The 26,129-nt window shown below is 48.6% G+C and overlaps 1 protein-coding gene across 1 annotated transcript in view; it reads right to left on the minus strand.

The window, feature by feature from the left end:
* Nucleotides 1-26,129, minus strand: part of Svop (SV2 related protein) — an 81,928-nt gene that overhangs the window by 17,635 nt on the left and 38,164 nt on the right. The window contains exons 6-7 of the mRNA XM_077795584.1: nt 22,163-22,287; nt 2,364-2,427 (exon numbers count right to left, since the gene is read on the minus strand). Coding sequence (XP_077651710.1) covers nt 2,364-2,427; nt 22,163-22,287 — 189 coding nt within the window. The remainder of the gene's footprint in view (nt 1-2,363; nt 2,428-22,162; nt 22,288-26,129) is intronic.

Genomic DNA, 26,129 nt, shown 5'->3' on the forward strand with positions numbered 1-26,129 from the left:
TGGGGTGGGGAGGGGTCCCTGGGGTCAGCAAGGTCAGGATGGCCACCTTTTCCTGCGGTCCAGAGGGCTGGGCTAGGGCCGTCAGGCTTTCCATCTTCAGAGGGTCCTGACCACACCAATGGTATTTGCATTCATTTGCATGGTATTTGCGTGACATTTGCATTGCATTTGCATATCCTGCTGGACGCGCAGCTTAGCAGCTCAGGCTGAGCAGATAATACGCTCAATATTATGTGATGTCAAAATGACAGTGGGCGCATTGAGAGGTTTTGGGTTTAGGGTTTTTCCTTTTTTCTGCAAAATACGTGTAATATAAAATTTCCCATTGTAACCATTTTTAAGAGTATGGCTCAGTTTTATGAAATACTTTCAAACTGTACAACCAACGCACCGTCTGTCTCCAGAACTCTTTCCATCTTGTAAAACAAAAACTTTATATCCATGAAACAGGAACTCCTGGCCCTCCCACCAGCCCCGACGCTCACTATTTTATTATGACTTTGCCTAGTCCAACTACTCTTCTAAGTGGAATCATACAATATTTATCTACTTGTGTCTGGCTTACTTCACCCAGCGTCATGTCCTCAAGATTCATCTAAGTTGTAGCACACATCAGAATCTCCTTTCTTTTTCAGGCTGAATAATATTCTATTAGGCTGGGTGTGGTGGCACACACCTATCACTTCAGCGGCTCAGGAGGCTGAGGCAGGAGGATTGCAAGCTCAAGGCCAACCTCAGCAACTTACCAAAGCCCTAAGCAACTCAGTGAGACCCTGTCTCTAAATAAAAATTCGAACAAGGGCTGGGGTGGGGCTCAGTGGATAAGCGCCCCTGGGTTCAATCCCTGGTACCAAAAAAAAAAAAAAATCCTCCTGTGTGGATGGACCACATTTTGCCTCTTTGGCATCCACGGATGGACCTGTGCCTGGCTCCTGTGTCTCCGCTATTGTGCGTGATGCTGCCACTCACAGAGCATGACACACAGACACGCTGTTCTGTCGTCGGGTCCGTCCACCCCCCTTGCCCCGTGGTGCCCGGCATCCTGCACAGGATGGGCCGGTCCCTCCCTGTGGGCTTGCTCCATGTCTCTGCAAGTCACTGTGCACCTCTTTGCCCCAATGCCATCCGAAGTCTTCCCTGAGTGCAGCCCCAGGGAGCCCCAGGAGAGGGAGGGCGGGAGGGCAGGAGAGAGGCTGAGCCCCTCACTCCTCTGGCCCCCTCCCAGCAGCTCTGGCTGCACCCCTCAGGGGGTCACGGCCCCTCTCCAGAGCCTTCACCAGACAGCACTCTGGGCTGCTAACTACTCTGTCCCTTTGTCCTTACAGCCCTGGGTGGTGACACCCTGCAGTAATAAAGGGTGCCTTCATTACTGTCCCTTGCTGGAACCCCTCTATCTACAACTACAAACATCTGGTCCTTAACCAGCTCGGTGGTGGCGCACCCCACTCATTCCAGCAACTCCCCCGGAGGCTGAGGCAAGAGGATCACAAGGTCGAGGCCAGCCTCAGCAACTTAGAACACTTTAGCTGCTGGATCACGGGAAGCTCTGAAGGATCCTGAGAGAGAACGGGGTGTTAGGTGACAAGGGCTAGTTGGAGCCCAGGATCAGGGGGACCCAGATGCATTTTGTGATTTAAACAACTGGTTGATCCAGTGTAGACCAGCTGATGCCCACCCCAGCTGGTCAGGAGCGCATGCTGCCAGGATGGATAATCTGGCCTTGGGGTCACATGACCAATGCTGTCATTGGAGTCACAGTGACAGAGGAGGTCCCAGGGGCTTCACAGTCAATACCGTGGACGTCCGTGTCCAGCAGAGGCCAATCAACCCTTTGCCCCTGTGTGGAGGGCTGTTGGAAAGCCATGTGTTTGCCCTGAGATCCTTCAGGTCATGGTTGGAAATGGGCCACAAGCCCAGGAAGCAGAGGGCAGGTGGGACTGGCTGGATCATGGAGGCGACCAAGAACAGAGATCACTCACAAGATATGGACCAGCCTGGGGAAAACCAGGGGTGGCGGGTGATGATAAGAGGGGGGACAGGAAGGAGTTTGGTCCGTTCAAGGTGTCATTCAACGCCTACTCTTAGGTAAAAGCCATTTCCAGTTGAAGAAGGACGGACCACCTGACTGCCACCATTTTTTTTTTAAAGGGACAATTGATTTAATTTTCCTGTCAATCAAAGAGTGTGTCCAGACTGCAGAACAGCCCGTCAGAATCCACGTGAGGGGTCCATCTGAGTCTTCTCATACTGAGTCTGTTAATTTTTTTTAAAGTCCTTTTCCCTTGTCCCCTGTCTCAGGACACCTGTGAATCACCTGCCAGAGAGCCAGCCTCTTCTCGAGGCCCATCCCCCACCCTCCTTACCTCAATCAGCAAAATACACTTGGCCCTAGCTTTCATGGGAAGGAACTCGGCATACAGTGTCACCCTGCAAGCAAAGAGAAGAGAGTGAAGGTCAGGACCCGGAGGGAGGATTGCTAAAGTTTCTGAGATGACATTCCTCCATGGATGATCATGCTTTCCTGCCAGAATGTCCTGAGATGGTGACTCATGGGGTGGGCCCTGAAACTGCATTTTTTTTTTCTTTTTCTTTTTGGTCCTGAGGATTGAACCCAGGGGCCCTCGACCACTGAGCCACATCCCCAGGCTGGGATTACAGGCGTGTGTCTCCAGGCTGAAGGTGCATCGTTCACTAACTCCCTAAGTGATGCTCAGATTTCCTAAGCACATCTGCTCGGTCCTTCCTGCAGCCCAGTGGGCCTGGGGGAAACGGGGTATGGGGTTATGGGTAACCTCAATCCAGATCAGGCCTCTAGCCCTCGTGATCTTGAGGACTTCGGCCTTTTGTTCAGTAGGACGCCCTCGTCCTCGCTCCATCGAGGCCTGGCTGTGTTTTCTTGGCAGCAACGCCAGATACAAGGCTGGGTCTTCCTGGCACATCACGTGAGGGGCATGTGACGTCAGCCCTCCCCACCACCGGGGACCTTGATTTTCATCCAGACACCAAGTTGGGGTCTGACAGATTTCTCCGCCCTACGTAATCATTTTCCCCCCGTTTGGCACGAATAAGTACGTTGGGGGAAATATTTGGAGGTCAAGCCGATATCCAGTGTTCCCCACAGTCCCTCCCCACCGGTTTCAGCTCATGGCTGGTTGTGCCTGAATCAACTATGACCACGCTGGGTGTTTTCTGTTGTTCCTTTTACATTTACTACTTAACATCCTCCTGCAAGGGGGTGCTCTCTCCTTCTCCTCCTCATCTACCCCTGCCGCCCTCCTCCTCGGTCTCCGCCCACCTCTCTCTATCCTGAGCCGTCTAGACACTGTCCATCATGGGTGTATCTGTTCTTTATCTACCTATCACCTCTCCTGCTTCCTGCTCTTCCTCCCCTTCTGGCGTGCTGGCACAGAGGAGAGCTGCCCAGCCTGCCTCCCCCTTCCATTGGCCTAGGAAGACGAGGCCTTCTCCACGTCTCCCACCCAAGTCAGGTGTCTCCTGGCCCCTCTTAAAGAGTGGGGGTGGGGTGGCCAGGTTCAGCCCCTCGCGCCTGTCATCCCAGCGGCTGGGGAGGCTGAGGCAGGAGGCTCGTGAGTTCCAGACCAGCTTTGGCATTATATCAAGACTCCAATTTTTTAAAAAAATGAACCCAATTATTAATTTTTTAAATTTTCTGGTATTGGGGATGGAACCCAGGGGCGCTCTACCACTGAGCTACATCCCCAGCCCTAATTATTATTATTTTTTTAATTTTAAGTCAGGGTCTCGCTAAGTTGCTTAGGGCTTCACTAAGTTTCTGAGGCTGGCTTTGAAGTTGGGATCCTCCTGCCTCAGCCTCTTGAGCTGCAGAGATGACAGGTGTACGCTACTGTGCCTGGCCCCTAAACAGAATTTGAATCAGCGGATGTACTTATTTTTAAGATTTTTGTAATATATTACTATCCCAAATTGTTCCAATTTCTATTTGTTCTAGTATCCCTCTTAACAGAAACCAGGGTGAATCTCATTTACTTGAGCTCTAAGAATTGAGAACAAGTTTAACAGATTGCAATGTTCATCCTGTATGACTCCTTAGAAATTTTATTCTATTTTCCAAGTGGTGTGCTTATGTTATTTTTTAAAAAAATCAATAATTAAAAAAAGAGAAACACTTCACCTTTCCTCATCAAATTAATGCCGAACTACCAACGAGGCAAAAATGATATCGAGGATCTGTTTTGATGACCTCTAGCATAAAGTCTTCGGGATACTGGGGATGAACCCAGGGACACTTTACCACTGAGCTACAACCTCAGCCCTTTTTTTTTTTTTAATTTTTTTTATTTTGAGACATTGACTCACTAAGTTGCTTAGTAGGGGCTTTGTTAAATTGCTGAGGCTGGCCTTGATCTTGCAATCCTCCTGCCTCAGCCTCCTGAGGTGCTGGGATCATAGGCCTGCGCCACCACACCCGGCTCCAACATCCCATTCTTAACCACTTCCACATTTGCCAGCCCAAATTGCAACTGCCCATCCCTGCCGCTCTTTCCTGAGACCTTTCTCTCTGGTCCTTAAAGCTTATTTTGCCAGCCTCTGGGGCAGGCTAGAAGTGCCATAAGAATTCAGACATCCCAGCAGCCACCCTCAACAAAGGGCAGTTCCCTCCGTCACCCCTTCAGAGGGCCCATCTGGAGTCTGTGTGGCAGAATCCGTGTGAACTACTTGCCCCTGTGTCAGGGTGGGCTTTCATAAGAATTTGGGACTCGTTCCCTATTCATGTGGAGAGGGCTCGGCATTCCTGTTATTTCAGTGCTGGGCAGAGAAGGCAGGAGGCTGGAGCATGCCAGGCAAGCGCTCTGCCACCGAGCCACACCTGGGTCCCTTACTGCGGGCTTCTCCAGGCTGCACACTTCTCCACCTTGGGGGTGATGTCACCGTTTACTGACCCACCCCCCATCGGCTTCATACAGAAGTCATTTCCGATTTGGCTGTTGTTTTGGTTTTGTAACTTAGGTCACAAGGAACATCTTTTCCTATCATTGTTGCGCCTCACATTTCGGATGTGATATTTATAGCAGTTCATCATGAAAACGGGCTGTTTGATCTCCCTCCAAACTGTGGCCATGAGGACGCTCTCGTGACAGATGAAAGGACTCCGGCCTGCGGAAATCTCGTGCACGGCCCGGGGCCATCAGAGACTTGCCATTTCCTTCTTTGGTGGAAAGAACAGAGCCAGGACGGGTTCATGATGAAATTGGGAGGCAGAGGTCAAGGTGGGCAGCTACCTGAATTTTTTATTTTTTCTGGACCAGGGATTGAACCCAGGGGCGCTTAACCACTGAGCCACACCCTCACCCTTTCTATATTTTTATTTTGATACAGAGTCCGAGTTGTTCAGGACTTTCCTAAATTGCTGAGGCTGGCTTTGAACTCGCGATCCTCCTGCCCCAGTCTCCCAGGCAGCTGGGATTATAGACCTGCGTGCACCGCTGCGCCCGGCTACCTGGGGTTTGGAGCTTTCCAAACTCCGGAGCCTGGGGCCTGGCGCATGCTCATCACGCATCCCATCCCTGAACCGCGCCCTCAGCCCCGGGATCCCTTATCTGCGAGAGCAGCTCCCACCCCAGCCGGACGCGGTAGCTGCCCGTTTCCCAGCGCAGTCACGTCCAGAAACGGCGCTCTGCTGGGCCACACGGCGCCCTCTGCTGGACACAAAGCACCACAGCCCACCCACCCACCTGCATCTTCCTTACTTTCATGAGAAGATACTTGCAATTAAGGAGATTATCATTTTCTGATGCTTATTTGCATTTCTAAATTCTCTAAAATGTATTGTTTGTAAGGAGAATAATCCATAATATTTCTCTCCCTTGCTCGAATGAACGTTGATCCCCTCCTGCTGCTCCTCCATGCACAGAAAGTCCAAGTATTTGTGTCCTAAACGTGACCCTCTGGCCCCGGGCAGGACTTGCTCACGGCCGTCAGCGCTTTGGCACTGGACAGATCTGGATTTGAATCCAGTTGCCCACTGCTTGCTAAGTTGTCCTGGTGTCTCCCCCACGGTATCTGTGCCACTATGCAGTGTGACTCTGTGACTCTTGGCACCAAGTCTCTGTCGAGGCCGGGACGTGGCTCCGTGGTGGGACACTTGCCTGCCAGGTGCCAGGCCCTGGGTTCCATCCCCAGCAGTGGAGGGGAACGGGGTCTAGTTTTCCCACCTTGAGCCTGGGCTGGCCTTGAACTTGCTTCCACATCTGAGCTCTGAGCCTGCTTTCTCATACATGGGGATGTAGGAGAATGCCCAGGTGGTGGCCAGCACGTGACCAGCACCTGTCATCATGACTGTCGGCATCAGGACTATTAATGTTATTGTCATTCTTATGAAAAACATGAGGTATGACGAGGACAGAAACTAATTTCAACAGTGGCGTCCACAGGGGGGGCCTCTGGGAGGCGCCTGGGATCAGATCGAGTCAACAGGGTGGGCACCCAGGATTGAATCCTGGGGGCTTGATAGGGAGAGAGGCCAGAGGACACACACCCGTGTCCCCCATCTCCACCTTGGGAATCACCTTGGGAAGCTTCAAGCCACCACCAGACACAACCCTTTAGCTTGGACCTGAACTATGAGCCCAAACAAACCTCCTTGCTTTATAACTCACCCAGTTTGTGGTGCTGTGTTCTTGCAACAGAAAACAGACTAATGAAGTTATAAAGACTTCTGGTTGTTGGGCTTTAAAATATATATATTCAGAATACCTTATTCATCTGGTTTTATGAGGAGCTGAAATTGGGGAAGGCTATTTAAATGAATGGAATCGCTTAATTACATTTAATTTCAACTGAATATCTTCAACTAAATGCGTAATGAACTTAGGGGAGCCAATTTTTTATAACTAGACAAGAACACTCTCTAATTAAGACATAATTATTTTTTATGCAAATGACTAGTTAAAGTGCACAGGAGCCAGGGGCTCTCTTGGGTACCTAAATATATCTTCTGTAATTTTGTTTATAGTTCTTATTTGCCCTCCTCACAGATGAAAGAGGCATCTAGAAGAGAGTTAAGAGAATAGGTTTATCCCAGTGACTCAGGAGGCTGAGGCAGGAAGATCACAAGTTTGAGGCTACCCTCAACCACTTAATGAGACCCTGTCTCAAAATACAATTAAAAAGGGCTGGGGACATAGCTCAGTGGTAAAGTGCCTGTGGGTTCAATCCCCAGTACAAAAAAAAAAAAAAAGGAGAGAGAGAAAGAGATAGAGATAGAGAGAGATTGAAAATAGGTTTTGTGGGTCAAGCAATATTTAAAGCTATGCTCTGCCACTTACTAGTTGTGACCTTGGCTCTGTTACTCCTTTGAAGTTCCCGTTTTTCTTGCCTATAAAATGGAAATAATATCTCTGTCTATGAAGTGAAAGTGAGTTTTTGAATGGTGTATTGTAAAATACACGATTCCGTCCCAGGAATGTAGTAATAGCTCAATAAACAAACAGAAGGGCTAAAATAGTTTCAGTGCATGAACAGCTAAATGGGAAGCGTGCTATTGCAAACTCCGCCTCTGGCCTTCCTCCTGTGTCCTGGCAGACATTCCTCAGATCCTTGGAATCAGCAGAGCTTGTGTCTTTTTCTAGGCTGCTGAGTTGAATGATGGGCTGGCTGCCCCAAGGGAGCCTCAAGGTGTGGGGGGGTGCTGGTCACTGGAAAGACCAAGTGGATTGGACAGCCTCCCCCTGTCACTCCTCAGCCTCCAGGAAGGGGAGAGAGCTTGAAGGTCAAGCTGATCAGCAGTGGCCAAAGATTCAATCCATCATGCTTATGTAATAAAGCCTCCATAAAAGCCCTAGGGAACAGGGTTAGCCAACCAAACCTGTGAGGATTCCTAGGGTGGGCACCTGGAGAGAGACCAGAGGCCCTCCCCCCTGCCTGCACACCTGGTCCTCTGCGCCTCTTCCCTCTGAGCCTCCTCAGTGTCCTCTGTATGTCCTTCACAATGAACTGCTAAATCCACAGGTTTCCTTGAGGTCTGTGAGTCGCTCTAGCAAACCAAGTGAACCAGGGAGGGAGTGCGGGAACCCCAGTTTACAGACAGTGGATCAGAAGCACAGGTAAAAGAACCTGGCGTTGCCGGGCCCGGTGGCACACGCCTGTCATCCCAGCCGCCTGGGAGGCTGAGGCAGGAGGATGGCAAGTTGGAGTCCAGCCTCAGCAACTTAATGAGATCTTAAAAAACAAAACAAACACACAACAACACCAAACATAAAAAGGGTGAGGGAGGTGGCTCAGGATCGGGTTCAATCTTCAGTGCCAAAAAAAAAATAGAGCCTGGGGCTTGTGCCTGGCATCTGAAATGGAGAGGGACAGTCCGTCCCCAGGTGGGGAGGGTCGGAAATGAATCCAACTGAATGGGAGGGCACCCAGCTGGAGCCCACTGACGCAGCCTCGTCACTTGACGGGCTGGGGATCCACGCACACCTGGCGTCAGGAGCCTGTGATGACCAACAAGTTATTGGTAATAAGATGGCAACCGCAATGGGACCAACTGACGGGTCCCTGCGACCCCACGGGGGCCACATCCTCCTCCTCCAATGGAGGACCGAGGACATGACGTGGATGGACCTGAGCGATTCCCGACAGCCAAGGAGGGGTCAGGGTACAGGCCGAGGAGAGGACCCCTGGGATGAGTAGGCTGGGGACACCTGTCCAGACCCAGGGTCAGGCAGCAGGGGACACCTGGCACAAGGTGGAGGCTCTGTCCCGAGCACAGGCCTGGGTCAAGGAGGCCCCCAGCCCTGTCCTGGGGGTGACTCGGATGAAGGGGGGGCAGGGCTGCCTGGTCCAGCTGCCCCCCAGGCACGGCCGTGTGTGAGAGAGGACGGAGAGCCGCTTGGCCCTCTGACAGGACCTCGGGGTTACCTGTGTGCCCCATCTCAGGGGTCTCCTGCCTGCGTGTTGTTCTGCTGTGGGGACAGACCTTGGGGACTCCCCCTGGGGACTCGAGAGCCACCTGCGTGGTGAAGGTGGGTCCCCCTCACTCTCGGGGCTCCCTCTTCTACGAACTGGGTTCTGAGTCTGTGGTGGTGACAGCTGATTCCACAGACACTAGGGGACTCGATGGCCTCAGCAACAGTTCTGTGACAAAGTCATCGACTCGAGGGTCCCCAGACTCCTAAGGAAAAGAGACAGTTTCTCCCTCCTCCACTCCTGCTCCGGCCACCCCATCAGCCTCTCACAAAAGGGGTCCCGGAGAGAGCTGGACAGAACTTAACCCAAACCCATCAGCAGCCACGCAGAGTGGCCCATACCTGCAATCCCAGCTCCTCAGAAGGCTGAGTCAGGAGGAGCCCAAGTTCGAGGCCAGCCTCCGCAACTTGGTGAGACCCTGTCTCAAAATGATAAATAAAGAGGGCTGGGGATGTAGCTTTGTGGGTTCAATCCCCAGTACCACAAAACCCCAAACCCAAACCAAACCATCAGTATAAGCTGCCGAGGAGTAGATTCAGTGGGACTCCCTGCAACCACTCTGGGTTTTTTTGGGCAGAGTTTTCTCCTGCACTTTTTTTGGGGGAGGTGGGGGATTATAAGGGATTAAACCCCCCAGGGCTTAACCACTGAGTCACACCCCTAGCCCATTTTTTTTATTTTGAGACAGCGTCTCACTAAGTTGCTCAGGGCCTCACTAGGTTGCTGAGGCTGACCTTGAACCTGCAATCCTCCTGCCTCAGCCTCCGGAGCCTCTGGGATGACAGGTGTGTGCCACCCTACCTGGCTCTCCTGCGCTTTCTTAATGAGCTCATGATAACGTCTTACAGCCTTTCCCTGGTGAATGCACCCTGGGGTTCTGCATGTTTCAGTTGAGGTTCTTGTCAGCTTGCCTGACTTAAAAACTTCTAGTAAACACCTGAAGATAATCTCTAAGATAACTGCAGACGCAGTCAGCAAGGATGGATTTTTGGCCCGTGTCCTGCCCTTAAATCTGTAGGAGGTTTAATGTCAGTCAATCTCACAAATAGTTCATTCAAATTTATTGGCAAGATAAAAATAAAGATGTCTTCAGAATTGTTAGCATGCATTTTGCCTCGGTCACTGGCTAATCAGGTTAGGGTTATTTCTGTGAGATGTTTAAAATGGAATGATCTTTGCTTTCTATGTTTCCAGTACAACAACTGTTAGCATTTTTCTTTTTCTTTTTTGGTACCAGGGATTGAACTCAGGGCACTCGACCCCTGAGCCCCATCCCCAGCCCTATTTTGTACTTTATTTAGAGACAGGGTCTCACTGAGTTGCTTAGTGCCTCACTCAGTTGCTAAGGCTGGCTTTGAACTCGTGATCCTCCTGCCTCAGCCTCCTCAGCCGCTGGGACGACAGGCATTTTTCTTTTGACAAAAAAAAAAAAAAAGATTTAAAAGTGTTGACTATGCTGTCTGATATCTCAGTTTTCATGAATAAATCCAGTAAGTATATAAGACAAGTGTTTATAAACATATGTAGGAGAAATAAACATCTGAGTAATTTGTAAGTTAAAATACTTTTCAGCATTTAGTATGGATGTCTTCACATCAATTGCTAAATGCAAATTCAAGTACTCTTGGCTTCTTAAAGTCCAAAAGAGGAATGTGTGTGTGTGTGTGTGTATGTGTTATGTTTGCATTTATTAAATATGTTTTCATAAGATGTTGATATGGATACAGAGTCAATGCAACCCCCATCAAAATACCAACGACATCCTTCACAGAACTAGAAAAACAGTCCTAAAATTCATTAGAATGGGCTGGGGACGTGGCTCGGTGGTAGAGCGTTTGCCTAGCATGTGTGAGGCACGGGGTTTGATTCTCAGCACCACGTATGAATAAATGAATAAAATAAAGGTCCATCAACAACTAAAAATATATATATGTTATATAATTTAAAATGTAATATATATATATATATATATATATATATATATATATATTTAAAAAATTCATTTGGAAGAATAAATGACCCAGAATATCCAAAGCAATTATACCCCAGAGCTATGGTAACAAGAACTGTGTGGCACCGGCATAAAAAACAGACATGGAGACCCAGGATGCAGAACAGAAGACAGGAGACCAGCCCACACGGACGCCATCAATTGATCCTAGACAAAGACACCCAAACAGACTCTGGAGGAAAAACAGCCTTTGTAACAAAGGGTACTGGGAAAACTGGTTCCGCAGTAATCATATAGAAAAAAGGAATCTGGACGCTTCTCTCTCACCCTGCACAAGTCAACTCAGAATGGGTCTGAAATTTCCAACTTAGACCAGAAACTATGCGAGTCCGAGAAGAGAACACTCCACGGCTTTCCCGATAGGACCCCTGAAGCTCAGGAAATAACACCAAGAGTTAATCAGAGGGACAGCATCCAATTAAAAACTTCTACACAACCAAGGGAACAACTTGAAAGGTAAAGAACACACACAATGGGAGAAAATCTCTGCCAGCTCCTCTTCTAACAGGATTAATATCTAGAATAAATAAAGAACTCACAGAAACGTTACACCGAAAAAATCAACGACCCTATTAGTAAAGGGGAGAATGAATTAAACAGACACTTTTTCAAAAGTACAAATAGCCAACAAATTCATGAAAAGGATTCAACATCATTAGCAATCAGACTCAAGTCCAAACTACACTGAGATCCCATCTCCTATTGGTGGGAATGGCGGTCATCAAGAAAACGGGTGATGGCGAGTGCTGGCGAGGACGTGGAGAGAAAGGAGCCCATTTGCACTCTTGGCGGGACTGTCAGTCAGTACCACCGCGGTGGGAATCAGCAGGGAGGCTCCCCAAAGGGTTAGGCATGTCACCACCACCTGACCCAGCTGCACCCCATCCTGAAGAAATGAAGTCATTGCACTACAGTGACACCTGCAGACCATGTTTATAGCAGCACGATTCACAAGAGCAACCAGACTAGGGGTCCATCGACGTGTGAACGGATAGAGAACATGGGGTAGGCGCACACAGTGGAGTTTCACTCAGCCATAAATAAAAGTGAGATCATAGTGTTTGCAGAGGAAAATGGCTGGAACTAGCGGCCCTCGCATTAAGGGAAACAAGTGAGACTCGAAGGTCCAGGGTCTGTGTTTTCTCTAAGATAGGGAAGAAAAAGGAAAAGAAAGGTGGGGACAGATCTCAGGAAAATCAAAGGGAGATCAGTAGAGGAGAGGGAGCAGGGGGTGGCAGGTGGAGAGGGAGGGGGAGTTCTGGGGAGTGACACTGATCAGATTATATGATTTTTGGTGTGCGTGTGTGAGAGTGTCACAACAATCCCATCAGTATGTGCAACTATTATGCACCAGTTTTTTTTAAAAAAAAAGGTGGGGAAGAACATGTTGGTGTGTGAGAAACAGTTTAAGACCTAGGCACACAGGCCCACACCTGTAACCCCGATTATTCAGGGGGCCGAGGCAGGAGGATCTGTAGTTCGAGGCCAGCCTGGGCAGCTTAGCAAGACCTTGCCTCTAAATAAGAAATAGAAAAAGGCTGGGGATGGAGCTCAGTGGTAGAGTGTCAACCTAGCATGCAGGGGGCCCTGGGTCAGATCCTCAGTACTCCCACCCCCCCCCACAGAAAGATAAACCAAAAAGAATTCAAGAGTGCTTTGCTTTCAGGGTCTTCACTGAAAGTAAGATTACTAAGTAATCTGTGTTTTGATGAAAAAAATTATTAGTATTATGATTTTAGTACTGGCGATTGAACCCTGGGTACTTTATCACTAAGCCACATCCCTGGTCTTTTTTATATTTTATTGGGAGACAGGGTCTCACTAAGTTGCTTAGGGCCTCGATAAGTTGCTGAGACTGGCCTCAAACTGGAGCTGGCTCAGCCTCCCAAGTTCCTGAGTTTACAGGAGGGAGTCCCCAGGCCCAAGTTGATGAAACATTATTTTTTAAGAAAAGTATTTTATTGAGAAAAATGTTAATTTCATCTGTATTCAGACATTTTGTAAGTACTGTTTCAAAATGAAAAATCTAAGGAAGAAAACAAAGTAGGAACAAGCTAGCAACCAGGGAAGAAAGATAGACAAAAAATGTTGTAAATTGAGGATTTTTTTTTTTTGGTAAGAAAGATTAAAAAGAAAAGAAAATGCATTTGGAGGAGATAGGATTTTGCAAGGTAAAATTAGATTTTTATCCCAAAACAGAAAAAAAAGAAAGCCAAGGCCAAATAGTAAAGGGTTAAACAGGATTTGTTTTGTGAAGGACAAATGTTTTTAAAGAAAATTTAGTTTGGTTAAGTTGGCGAAAACTATGAAAAATTATTTAGGGGCTGAGGTTGTAGCTCAGTGGTAGATCACTTGCCTTGCATGTGTGAGGCCCTGGGTTCAAATCTCAGCACCACATACAAATAAATAAATAAAGATATTGTGTCCAGCTACAACTAAGAAAAAATATTTTTAAAAAATGATTTATAGGCTTTTCTAAGATTAAAATTTAAGCTGGGCATGGTGGGGCATACTTGTAATCCCAGTGACTTAGGAGGCTGAGGCAGGAGGATCTCCTTCAAGGTCATGGCCTCAGGAACTCAGTGAGATCCTGTCTTGTAAAAGGGCCAGAGAGGGTCCGAGGCTGTAGCTCAGTGGTAAAGTGCTTGCCTAGCATGTGTGAGGCACTGGGTTCTGTCCTCAGCACCACATAAAAACAAAGATACTGTGTGTTCATCTACAACTAAACAAATATTTTAAAAAAATAAATAAAAGGGCTGGGGATGTGGCTCATTAGTAAAGCACCCCTGGGTTGAATCTTAACCCCCCAAATTAAATAGAAATTTGAACAGGGGTTGGGATATAACTCAGTAGTAATGTGCCACTGGGTTCAATCCTCACTACCAAAAAATTAACTAATTAATTAAAGTTAATTAAATTTAATGCACTGATATAAAACCAGACTCTATTTTTTTCTTTTCTGGCTGTGGATTAAACCCAGTGGTGCTCTCCCTCTGATCCCCAGTCTTTATTTTGAGAGAGGGTGTTACTAAGTTGCTGAGAGTGGTCTTGAACTTGGGATCCTCCTTCCTCAGTCTCCAGAGTCACTAGGATTACAGGTGGGAGCCACCACACCCAACCTCACAATCAAATTAATGTCTAAAGCAACAAGGTTTTCTTAAAATATTTATTTACTTTTAGTAAAATTTACAAAAACTGAGATCTTGCATTTTATGAAGGTGATTTTTTGTGTTTTCTGCTGTGTTTACTGGGTTTTTGATTACTTAGGGAAACAATCTTAAAGAGTTATGGTTTGCTTAAGCATCTACTTGTTTTAAAGTCTTTTTTTAAAAAAATATTTATTTTTTAGTTGTAGTTGGACACAATACCTTTATTTTGTTTACTTATTTTTATGTGGTGCTGAGGATCGAACCCAGGGCCTTTCATGCGCTAGGCAACTGCTCTACCACTAAGTCACAACCCCAGCCCTGTTTTAAAGTCTTTTTTAGTGATGACTTAGAACTGTTTATATTTAGTTTGTAACTGTGGTTTAATTAACAACTATTATTTCCACAATATGTGGTAAGTATTATTATTATTATTATTGTTTTTAATATTTATTTTTTAGTTTTCAGCGGACACTTGTTGGTATGTGGTGCTGAGGATCGAACCCGGGCCGCATGCATGCCAGGGGAGCGTGCTACTGCTTGAGCCACATCCCCAGCCCTGTGGTAAGTTTTATTGATATAAATATTCAAAAGATTTTACAAAATGCATAAAGATCTGATGGTTCTGATATAATTCTATCCGCCATGACTGTCACCCCAAGATGCTGTATACAGAGCAGGGCATGGTGGTGTCGTCTGTAATCCCAGCCTCTTTGGAGGCTAAGGCAGGAGGATGGTGAGTTCAAAGCTAGCCTCATCAGTTAAGTGAGGCCCTAAGCAACTTAGCAAGATCCCGACTCTAAATAAATAAAATATTTAAAAAGGCCTTGGGATATGGTTCAGCAGTTTAGCACCTCTGAGTTCAATCCCTGGTAGTTAAAAAAAAAAAAAAAACTCAATATTTTTTTTTCTGGGGGAGGGCAGTCAATAGCTAAACTCTCATCAAAATTCTAACCATGGTTATCTAAGTCTACCATCATCCACAGTTTTGACTTTATTTTCTAGAGCATTTGCATTCAGAGTCAAGAAAAGGATTCTTACGAGTACTCTTTTTTAAAAAATATTTTTTGTAGTTGTAGATGGACACAATATCTTTATTTTATTTATTTATTTTTATGTGGTGCTGAGGATCGAACCCAGGGCCTCACACAAGGGAGGCCAGCGCTCTGCCACTGAGCGCCAGCCCCAGCCCCAGCCCCAAGTACTCTTAACTATGGCTTTCTCACAAAGCTGAACTCATCTTACAAATAAAGTGGTCCTTCCTGGGGTATCTTTGCCCCCCCCCCCAAAAAAAATTGGTATTACTGTAAAAGGATCAGGTTTCTTGGTTCAAATCTAACGTACAAACTGAATCTGTTTGGCTCTTGTAAATTTCACTTTGCAGTTTTCCTTTTAAAACTCCATACCTGTTGCTTCTCAAAATTCCTCAGGAGAACCACGAAGGAAAGAACAGGACTCAGTGTTCTGAGCTGCCGCCCTACCAGAGGATGGACTGAACATTACAAAGGGGGGCGTTGGACGCTGATCCCCGATCCCCTGTCACTTCTCCTCTAATGTGGGACAGATAGGACCAATGACCAACTAACTGGGGCAAGTCCAGCCTGGCGACAAGGGACAATAAAAACCAGACCATGGGACGGGACCAGGGGACGGCTACTCAGCAAGGTTTACAGGGACAGAAAGGAGGGAATGTACAAAGAGGTAGCAAAATCAAACTGGAGTCACCTGAGTCAACCTTACAAGATAAACAGAGCCACGGAGATGTAAAGGAAGGATTCTTTCATGATGGCCTGATAAGAACTCTCAAAAGAGACTGCACCAGACCTCGAGTTGGCACACAGGCCACGTGACCATGTACGGAGAGTACTTCTGACAACTAGGTGACCTGCGATGGCGCTCAGGCAAAGGAGGAATAAACCCAGCCCAGCATCCACCTGTCACCCCTGTAATCAACCTGCCTTGGGCCTCTTACCCGCCCCACGGGAGGACACTCTGCAGCAGTGAGCACAGCTGTTACCTGCGCAGCGACACATCTCGACAGGTGAAATCATTAGTACCAGAGACTTTAAAGCTGGCAATGTCACTTGGCGGGGGCTCATTCCCTGGCCCTTGGGAGGGGTCCCCCTTCCCATTTCCAAAACGTTCATTTGCCTCCCTGTCTCGGCTCTGCCCTCTGGTTCATAAGCACCCTTCCTATTCTAGGATGGAGAATCCAGTTTCTTCTTTCTTTCTTTTTTTTTTTTTTAAGAGAGAGTGAGAGAGGAGAGAGGAGAGAGAGAGAGAGAGAGAGAGAGAGAGAGAGAGAGAGAGAGAGAGAGAGAGAATTTTAATATTTATTTTTTAGTTCTCTGCGGACACAACATCTTTGTTTGTATGTGGTGCTGAGGATCGAACCCGGGCCACGCATGCCAGGCGAGCGCGCTACCACTTGAGCCACATCCCCAGCCCCCCCGGTTTCTTTTTTTCAGGTAATAATCTGCCTCGACTGCCCAGACCCAGTGAAGGACATCCCACACGGCCTGTCCATTTTATGAAGCACCAGGATCACATGGGCTCCAAGACCACTGTCCAGTCCTCCCTGCGCAAGAGGTTGAAAGGGCTGTCCCGGGCAGGGCTTGGTTTCTACCTCTCATGGGTCCCCTGATGGCTGTGTGGCTCCTTCTGTTCTTTGGATCACACGACCTCAACTGTTTGATTTCTGTTAGGAGCAGAAAGTCGGAGTCCATAAAATTACAAATGATGTTGACTCGGGGGATAAAAATAGCTATGCCTGCAGCCAGTGATCATGAGACTTATTTAAGGTGAGCTAGGGGAAACGTTCACTCTTCTGCCAGGTGACACCCAGATTCAGCCTGAAGGAGTCACAGAAGATAGACCCTCACCCTTTATCACACCTCAAGAACAGGGAGTGAACCCAGCGTGATAGAGCACACCTGTCATCCCAGCGGCTGGGGAGGCTGAGGCAGGAGGATCTCGAGTTCAAAGCCAGCCTTAGCAAAAGCGAGGCCCTAAGCAACTTAGTGAGACCCTGTCTCTAAATAAAATACAAAATAGGGCTGGGGATGGGGCTCAGGGGTCGAGTGCCCCTGAGTTCAATCCCTGGTACCAAAAAAAAAAAAAAAAAAGGAAGGGGGTGGATACCTACCCAGTGCGTATCTGCCCCATTTGGCCTGCCTTCTACCCTCCCTGAGTTCATCTTTGAAAAGAGGGTGCTGGATGCTGGAAGTTCCTTTACATGATCATCAGCTGTCACCAGCCAGATCCCAAACGGCCACCAAAATGACCTCTTGAAGACCTCAAACCTCCTGACAATCCAATTTCCATACTAAGTGACACACAGACCAGCCACCATGACAAGATGGGCCAGACTATGACAGGAGCAAGAAGAGTCCGGGAAATCCCCACCTGTCCCAAGAAAAATCATGAAGGTTCCCCTCCTTCGCCAGCCTCTGCTCCCCCCGTTTACCCTTTACCCACGACACCCCCACCCTGGCAGGTTGGGAAGTCTTCCGGGGGCTGGGCCCCCCTTCTCCAGGCTTTGGGTGCTGAAGACTTTGGGCCCAGCTCCAATTTCATTTTTGGCTTCAGGACACGGCGTAAAAAGAGATCTTGCATTTGGGGGTCTGCCCCCCCCAGCAAGGGGGACCGACCAGTTGCTGGTGACATTGTGTGAGCAGAGCAGGAAGAGGTGGGTTGCTGCGGTTTCTTCTAGGTCATCTGAGGGAGGAGACTCTTTGGGGGGCTGGAGGACCGAAGGTGAGCTGGAGACCCTCACCCTATCAGTCAGGGGAGGCCCTGGTCACTGCTCTGTGTCCTTTATTTCACTCCCCTGGGTCCTCCCTCCCTCCCGTGCACTCCCAGACTCCAAGGCCAGGCTCCGTCTCCCGCTGTGGTCCTTCGCCTTTGGTGTTTGGGGACATGGTCCTTCTTTGCGTCAGTTCGTCTCCCACTGTAATCCCACCCGCCGGAGAGCGTCCAGAGAGCCCTGGGCATTTCTGGTCAGCCGATGGCATCCTCTTCATCCTTTCCAGAGTCATTGAAAGATTCCATTCATCACTTTAGGCCGTGTCCAAGAAACGTGTGTGCAGAAACAGAAAACGAGTCACTCATCCACCTTCCTGAACAAGAGTTTCTGGGGCCTTCTGCACATGGTTCCACATGGGGAAGAAAATCCAGTCACTCTTTGGAGGCTCCATCTGTTGCATCCCTGAGCCTCCCCGGGAAGGGACTCCGATGACTCTTGTGTGCACATCTCCCTTCCAGCCACCGGGAGACGCTGTGCCCTCGTCGGTGCACGGCTCCTGAATGGGGCAGTGCCACACCTGCAGGAAGTCCCAGAGCTGGGCCAGCAGTGGGGCCGCTGGCTACCAGCCCCCGCCAGTCCAGGTTCATGGTGGTGGCTCTGTTCACAGCCTCCGCTCTGAGGCCCAGTGTTCTTTAAACCCCTTCCAGATCCAGGGGACCATGTGAGACGCAGCGTCTGGACGGCCCTGGAGCAGGGGCCTGAGGCCTGGAGAGATGGGGGACGAGGGCCACTCACTGTCCTTCTCGCCTCCAACGGCCCGAGGACCTAGAGCCTAGACATGACTCCGCATGGTCACGTCTCCCTCCTGCATACGATGACACTCTGCATCTGTCACTCCTCCTGGGGACACTTGAGCTCCTCACCAAAGCCTGCAGCAGATGAGACGCCTGCTGACACGTGTCGCGTGCTCTCCCGGGCCCCCCTGGCCACTTCACACATGCTGTCCTTTAAAATCCTAAGGGACCCCATCAAGCGGCTGTGTTTGTGTCCCCTTGTTAAAAATGAGGAAATAGAGGCACAGAAAGGTTCGGGGACTTCCCCAAGGTCACACAGCTCTATCACGTGACAGAAGCAGGATTCAAACCCAGCACTCTGGCTGCAGAGCCCACCATGTGACCAGAATTGACATCGTCCTGCTGAGGGTCTCTCCCAACCTTTCCCAAAGGACACGTGAGGGCTGGCACGTGACCACGCAGTCAGTGGTCCCTCACGCATCATGCCACCCTGCAGCCTTAGAAGACACGCTAGGGTTAGGCTAGGGTTAGGGTTAGGTGCCCGTGAGGACAGGGGACTGTCCCCCAAGACGTAGTACACACTTAAGTCAATGGCCATTTTATGGCTGTGTTCCCAGTACAAAGAACACATGGGTCTGGAAATGAAGGGGTTGAAAGTAGGACTGACCTTCACTGCATTACTCCGAGTGACCCACTTGGGAGAATCTGTGCATCTTCTAGGCTCTGGGAGTCTAGAGGCCTTGGCTCCCAGGGAGGAAATCTGGTATCTTCCAGAGGATACCACAAGAGTCTCTTTAGAACCTGGGTGTGGAGGCACATGCCTGTAATCTCTGTGACTTGGGAGGCTGAGGAAGGAGGATTTCAAGTTCAAGGCCAGCCTCAACAACTAAATGAGACCCTGCCTCAAAATTAAAAAATGAAAAAGGACCAGGGTAGAGTGCCCCTGGGTTCAATCTCCAGCACCCCCCCCACACACACACACAAAGTCCTTAGACTTTAAGCAACAGCGCCATCCAGTGACCTTGGGCTCCTTTTGTCAAGATATGAGCAGGCAAGGAAAAGGGTCGCCATTCACTAGCCAGAGAAAGTAATCCCAACCAGGCACCGAGGTGATGAGGCTGGACATTTCCCTGCTCAGTTTTGATTGACTGATTGATTGATTTTTGGGTACTAGGAATTGAACCCACGGGTGCTTAACCACTGAGCCACATCCCAGCCCTTTGTATTTTTTATTTAGAGACAGGGTCTCACTGAGTTGCTTAGGGCCTTGCTAAATTGCTGAGGCTGGTCTTGAACTCGCCATCCTCCTGCCTCAGCCTCCTGAGAGGCTGGGATTACGGCATGTACCACCCTGCTCAGCTCCGTGCGTGGTTTTGTTGCTAAATGAACAAGTGCAACAGTTATGGCCCGAGAAGAGCATGCGGACCAGGGACTCAGACCCCTCAGGCACAGAGCCTCAGTCACCCCGCCAGGCAAACCATCACGATCAGTGAAGGTATGGCCAAAGCTGAGGGCAGTCTAGACTGGGTGGCAGAGGAGGGGGCAAAATGGGCATCTCGGCAGCTACAAGACCAGCAGCAAGAGCAGGGCCTGTAGTTTATCCCACTAATCATCCTATGTCAATCTCCGCAGGAAGAGAGAGCAGCCAGACCGCGGAGAGATGATGAGCTTTTGCTACAGAACAGGTTGATCCAAGAGGTGCAAGGGGTGGCCGGAGGTGGATGCCGTGCTGTGCCACACCAGGTTTCATTCCTTCAGGAAGAAAGTGGAACTACAGAATTCCTCACTCCCCCTTCATCCTGTCTCCCCTGCTAGATCAGGAGTCCTGAAGTGCCTCCCCTGCTCAAGAACACTCAGTGGCTCCCCGCTGCCCACAGTCAATCCCTTTGGTACAGCATTCAGGGCGTTTAGCAAGCCTTCCCTGGCCTACCTGTCTGACTTCAGCTCTCAATTCCCACAGCTCTCATCCCTGCAGCTAACAAAAACTGGGCCAGTAGCCTTCCCTAGTCACAGTTATGGCTTCACGTTCTCATGTAGTTCCCTTCACATAAAACATTCTACACCTTCCCTAAGTCCCCCTTTGAGTGTCCAGTCCTTTACATCCTTCAGAGCAAGGCAGCAAGCGGAATGGTCAGCGTCTAAACTCTAGAGTTACAAGACCTGGGTTCACACTCTAGCCACTTTGTGGCTGTGCTATCTAAACCAAGTTCCTTGACCTCTCTGTGCCTTTTTTACTAAGAGAACTTAGTTCTCTCAGTTACTAAGAGAACTTACCTTTTAGGGAAAATTGAGGGATTTAAAGAGGTAATCTGGGCAAATTGTTTAAAACAGCACCTGCCACAGAGTAAACATGAAATACTGGATAATTGTGGGATATTTTTTTGGAGGGGACAGGGGACAGGGGTGGGTGTCCAATATACTTTTTTCTATAATGCGCCACATAGTAAACAGCTCAGCTTTTGAAACGATTTGGTTCTGTTGCTGGGGCACACAGACAGTAGGTCAATGAGGAGTGTGGTGTGTTCCAATAAGACTTTATGGGTGGCGCTGGTCAGTAGGTCTGCCATAGTTGCTAAGCCCTGTCTGGCCCCTTCCCTCACTCCCCAGGAGAGAGCAGCCTCTTCCAACAACCCTGAGTGCTCTCAGTACCTTAACCTCTAAGAGCAAGCACCAGACAGTCCCCAGCGTGGCTCCCTGCCCCATCATGAGGAGGGCAGAGGGGGCAGGAGGCCACACCCGTGGTAGTGACCAGCTTGGGTGCCGCAGGCAGACCACCCGGGTTCTTAGTGAGAGCTGGGCAAGGGATTCACCCTCTGAGTCTCAGATGGCTATAAAGCGACAGCACGTACCCTCTGGGCACCCCTGTGTCAACTCTAATGTCCAGATAATGCCAAATCTGTTCTTTTTATTATGATGTCACTTTTGTGACCTTCCAGCTGTTGTGTGGTTGCTGTCAATCATCACAATGATGGTATTCTATTGCTGTATCAGTAGCCCTGCTGTGGCCATCTCTTCCACCCCCAAGGCCATGACCACACCTATAGCTGTCCCTTGGATTCTGTGGGGAATGGTTTTAACACATACCTGTGTGTGTATGAGTGTGTGTGTGAGTGTGAGTGTGTTACCAGGGACTGAACCCAGGGGCATTTCACCGCTGGTCTATATCACCAGCCCTTTTGATCTTCTAACTTGAGACAAGGTTGCACCAAGTTGCCCAGGCTGGCCTTGAACCTGTGATCCTCCTGCCTCAGCCTCCCAAGTGGCTGGGTTTCCAGGTGGGCACCTCCACGCCCGGTCATCTCCAGATGACTTACGACACCCAGTACAAGGTAGATGTGATGGCAATGGCTATGATGCTCTGCTGTTTAGGTGACAATAACAAGGAGAAAGTCTGTCCATGTTCAGTATATAGATGCGATTTTTTTTTTCAAATGTTCTTTAATGCACGATGCAGAACCCGTGGATAGGGAGAGTGGACCAGTTGACTGGTGACCCAGCTGGATGGTGGAGCTGGGTATTTACTTACGACTGGGGGACCCCTCCGATCCCAAAGCCCACCAGGCCTCGGAGCACCAGGATCCAGCTATACACAGGCGCAAAAGCACTGAGGATGCCGTAGTAGAGGGTCCAGAGCACGCTGATCTTCAGCCCCTGTGGAGAAGGAAGACGCCAGGTCACAAGGGCTTCTCAGCATGCCCAGGTGGCCTGGGCCACAGGAGCTCTGGCTGGAGCTCAGAGGTAAGCACTTGCCTAGCACAGGTGAGGCCCTGGGTTGGATCCCAAGGACCACACACACACTCAAATAATAATAGTTGGGCTTGGTGGTGCACACCTGTCATCCCAGTGGCTGGGGAGGCTGAGGCAGGAGGATCATGAGTTCAAAGCCAGCCTCAGCAACAGCAAGGTGCTAAGCAATTCAGTGAGACCCTGTTTCTAAATAAAATGCAAAATAGGGCTGGGGATGGGGCTCAGTGGTCGAGTGCCCCTGAGTTCAATCCCTGGTACCCCCCTCAAATAATATTAATCAAGCTCCCAATAAGGGAAGGCAGTGTAGCTCAGTGGTAGAGCAAGGCGTAACTTCTGTGAGTCCCTGGCTTCCATCCCCAGCATCCATCCCCCAGAAAGAGCTGTAAATAGGATCTCAATGAAGAATCATCACCCACATTGGCTAAGGGGTGCCTGGGGTTCTCTGTAACGGGTGACACCAATCCTTAAGGGCATAGTGAGAAAACTGTGGCCATTCTTGATTGTCCCATTGATTAATATTTTATGCCAATCATGGCCCAAGGGTGTCAGCAACTCCATAAGGCAGGAGACAGGACAGAACCATCCTCTGTGTCACAGCAATGCAGAGGTCCTGCCCACCCCAACGGGCACACAGGTGAGACTGTTAACGATGATCTGCACCTGGACCTTCCCACGGAGTCACCTAGGGACAGGGCTGGGGGGACACACAGCTCACACACTGGCTTTTCTAAGAAGGAAATTCCAAGTAGAGCAAAGGAAGTTTTACTTTCTTTTTTCCACAACAATTTGACAACATCATTATTTTCAGAAAACCATGTTGTGGTGATGACACTAGGTAAGATATTTGCATCACGAAAGGATGGCTCCGGTATTACTCTGCACCCACCAGGGGTTCTTTATGAACAGAGCGAAGTGCACTTTACTGCACAAAGCCAAAGAGGATAAGAAAAAGCTTAGAACACGTTAGGGTAAATCCAAACTTACTTATAATTAGGGGCAAATATTGACCAGTTCCTTGTACCGTCTCGGTCAAGCTCTATGTGAACACTTGCATGTTGAAAATACATCTTATTTTATGTAATGACCTTTAAATTTTTTTTCCTTACTTGCAGCATTAGAACTTGTCATTTTATTAGAGTTTGTGAACGATTGGATTATTTTATCTCTGAATCATTATCTGGATTGTTAAGAAGGCATTTACCATAGATTTAATCTGGAATGTCCTCCAAGGGTTGGCGTGTGAAAGGATGGTCCTAGGTTGGAGGTTGTGGAACCTTTAAGAGGTGGGGCTTAGAAGGAGGTGGGGCTTAGCAGGAGGTGGGGCTTAGCAGGGGTGGGGCTTTGTGGGAGGTGGGGCTTGGTAGAAGGTGGGCTTAGCAGGAGGTGGGGCTTAGCAGGGGTGGGGCTTAGCAGGAGGTGGGGTTTGGCAGGGGTGGGGCTTAGTGGGAGAGGGGCTTAGTGGGAGAGGGGCTTAGTGAGAGGTGGGGCTTAGCAGGGGTGGGGCTTGGCAGGGGTGGGGCTTTGTGGGAGGTGGGGCTTGGTAGAAGGTGGGCTTAGCGGGAGGTTTAAAATCATTGGGGGTGTGGGCGGGAAGGGGCTGTGGAAGCCTGGTCTCTTCCTCTTCCCCTCTCTCTCTTTCTGCTTCTCTGCCATGAGGTGACCAGCTCTGCTCCACCAAATGCTCCCCATCATGATGGGCTGCCTCACCACAGGCCTAAAAGCGAGGGGACAAACTGACTGGGCACCAAAACCCCTAAACTGTAAGCCGCAACAAGACTTTTCTCCTTTTTTTTCTTTTTTTTTTGGTCGGGGTTACTGGGGATTGAACTCGACCACTGAGCCCCATCCCCAGCCCTATTTTGTATCCTATTTAGAGACAGAGTCTCCCTGACTTACTTAGGGCCTCATTGTTGCTGAGGCTGGCTTTGAACTCATGATCCTCCTGCCTCAGCCTCCTGACCCGCTGGGAATTACAGGCGTGTGTCATCTGGCCTGGCAACCTTTTCTCTTTATAAGCTGATTTATCTCAATTATTTGTTGCAATAAAGAAAAGCTGACTAGGGGCTGGGGTTGTGGCTCTGCGGTAGAGCACTGGCCTGCACATGCGAAGCCCTGGGTTCAATCTTCAGCACCACATAAAAAATAAAATAAAGTTATTGTGTCCAACTACAACTAAAAAAAAAAGGCAGACTAACACAACATGATTAAAAACATTCGGGGCCTTTTAAGCAGCAGGGCACTGTGTCCGTGCAGGCTGAGAACCACAGCGGGATGCAAGGCTTGAGGACGAACATGGTGCCGATTCCAGGAGCATTAATTACTCTGAGAGAGTGAAAAAAATTAATGGTGACTGTAATTTAAGATACTATCTTTTTTTTTTAAGAGAGAGAGAGAGAATTTTTTAATACTTATTTTTAGTTCTCGGTGGACACAACATCTTTGTTGGTATGTGGTGCTGAGGATCGAACCTGGGCCGCCCGCATGCCAGGCGAGCGCACTACAGCTTCAGCCATGTTCCCAGCTCCTAAGATACTATCTTTATGTCACTGTCACCATCATACTTGAGGGAGTAGGATGCAGACTTTATGTGGCTCTTAAACCTGCCATTTGAGATCCAGAATGGATCTCTGCCACATCCTTCCCAGGACACCAAGGTGGAGCTCACTTCTGGAGAAAAGTGGTGTAAATCACGCTGATTCTGCTCTATTCTTTTTCTTTTCTTTTTTAATAAATTCTATTCTTTTTAAAATTTTTTAATATTTATTTTTACTAAAAATAAATATTGCAGATAATAAATAAATATTGTGTCGGTGGCGGACACAACATCTTTGTTGGTATGTGGTGCTGAGGACCGAACTCGTGCCGCACGCATGCCAGGCGAGCGCACTACCACTTGAGCCACATCCCCAGCCCCGATCTGCTCTATTCTTAAACTGAATTTTAAGACACTAAAACGGAAATCTCTGCCTAGAGGTCCTTTAAAAATGGTTATAATGAATAGAAAATTTAAATGATTTTGTATCTCCTTGCAAGGAAGTTGTTTAAATTTTTTTTCAGTACCTAGGACCTTGCACATGCTAGGCCACTCTTGGGTCACCGGGCTACAGCCCCAGCCCCTTATATTTTACTTTATTTATTTTTTGCAGTGCTGGGGATTGAACCCAGGACCTTGTGCTTTCTAGGCAATTACTTTGCCCCTGAGTTACATCCCTGATTCCTTTTTTTTTTTTTTTTTTTTAGTTGTAGTTGGACACAACACCTTTACACAACACCTTTACACCTTTATTTCACTTGATTATTTATTTATTTTTTTGTACGTGGTGCTGAGGATCGAACCCAGGGTCTCGCAAGTGTGAGGCGAGCGCTCTACCACTGAGCCACAACCCCAGCCCCTCCTGATTCCTTTTTAAAATTTTGTTTTGAGGCAGGATCTTGCTAAACTGCTCAGGCTGAGCCTCAAACTTGCCATTTTTCTTTCCTCATCCTCCCAAGTAACTGGGAAAAAATTCTTTCTTTTTTCTTGGAATCTTCATTCTTCTAAATATGTCAAAAAGAAAGTGTCCAGCAATGCTGACCTGCTGGAATACCTGTTCATCTCTTTCTCCCTCCCTCTCTTTTGAACCCAGAGCCTTGCCCATGCTAGGCACAATTTCTGCCACTCAGTTACACTGGCAGCACCCATCTCTTTTTCAGGGAGAAGGTGGTGGGGTAATGGTGACTGGCTAGAATTCACCAGCACTGCCTGG

The sequence above is a fragment of the Urocitellus parryii genome, chromosome 3, assembly GCF_045843805.1.
Source record: "Urocitellus parryii isolate mUroPar1 chromosome 3, mUroPar1.hap1, whole genome shotgun sequence".
Classification (NCBI taxonomy): domain Eukaryota; kingdom Metazoa; phylum Chordata; class Mammalia; order Rodentia; family Sciuridae; genus Urocitellus; species Urocitellus parryii.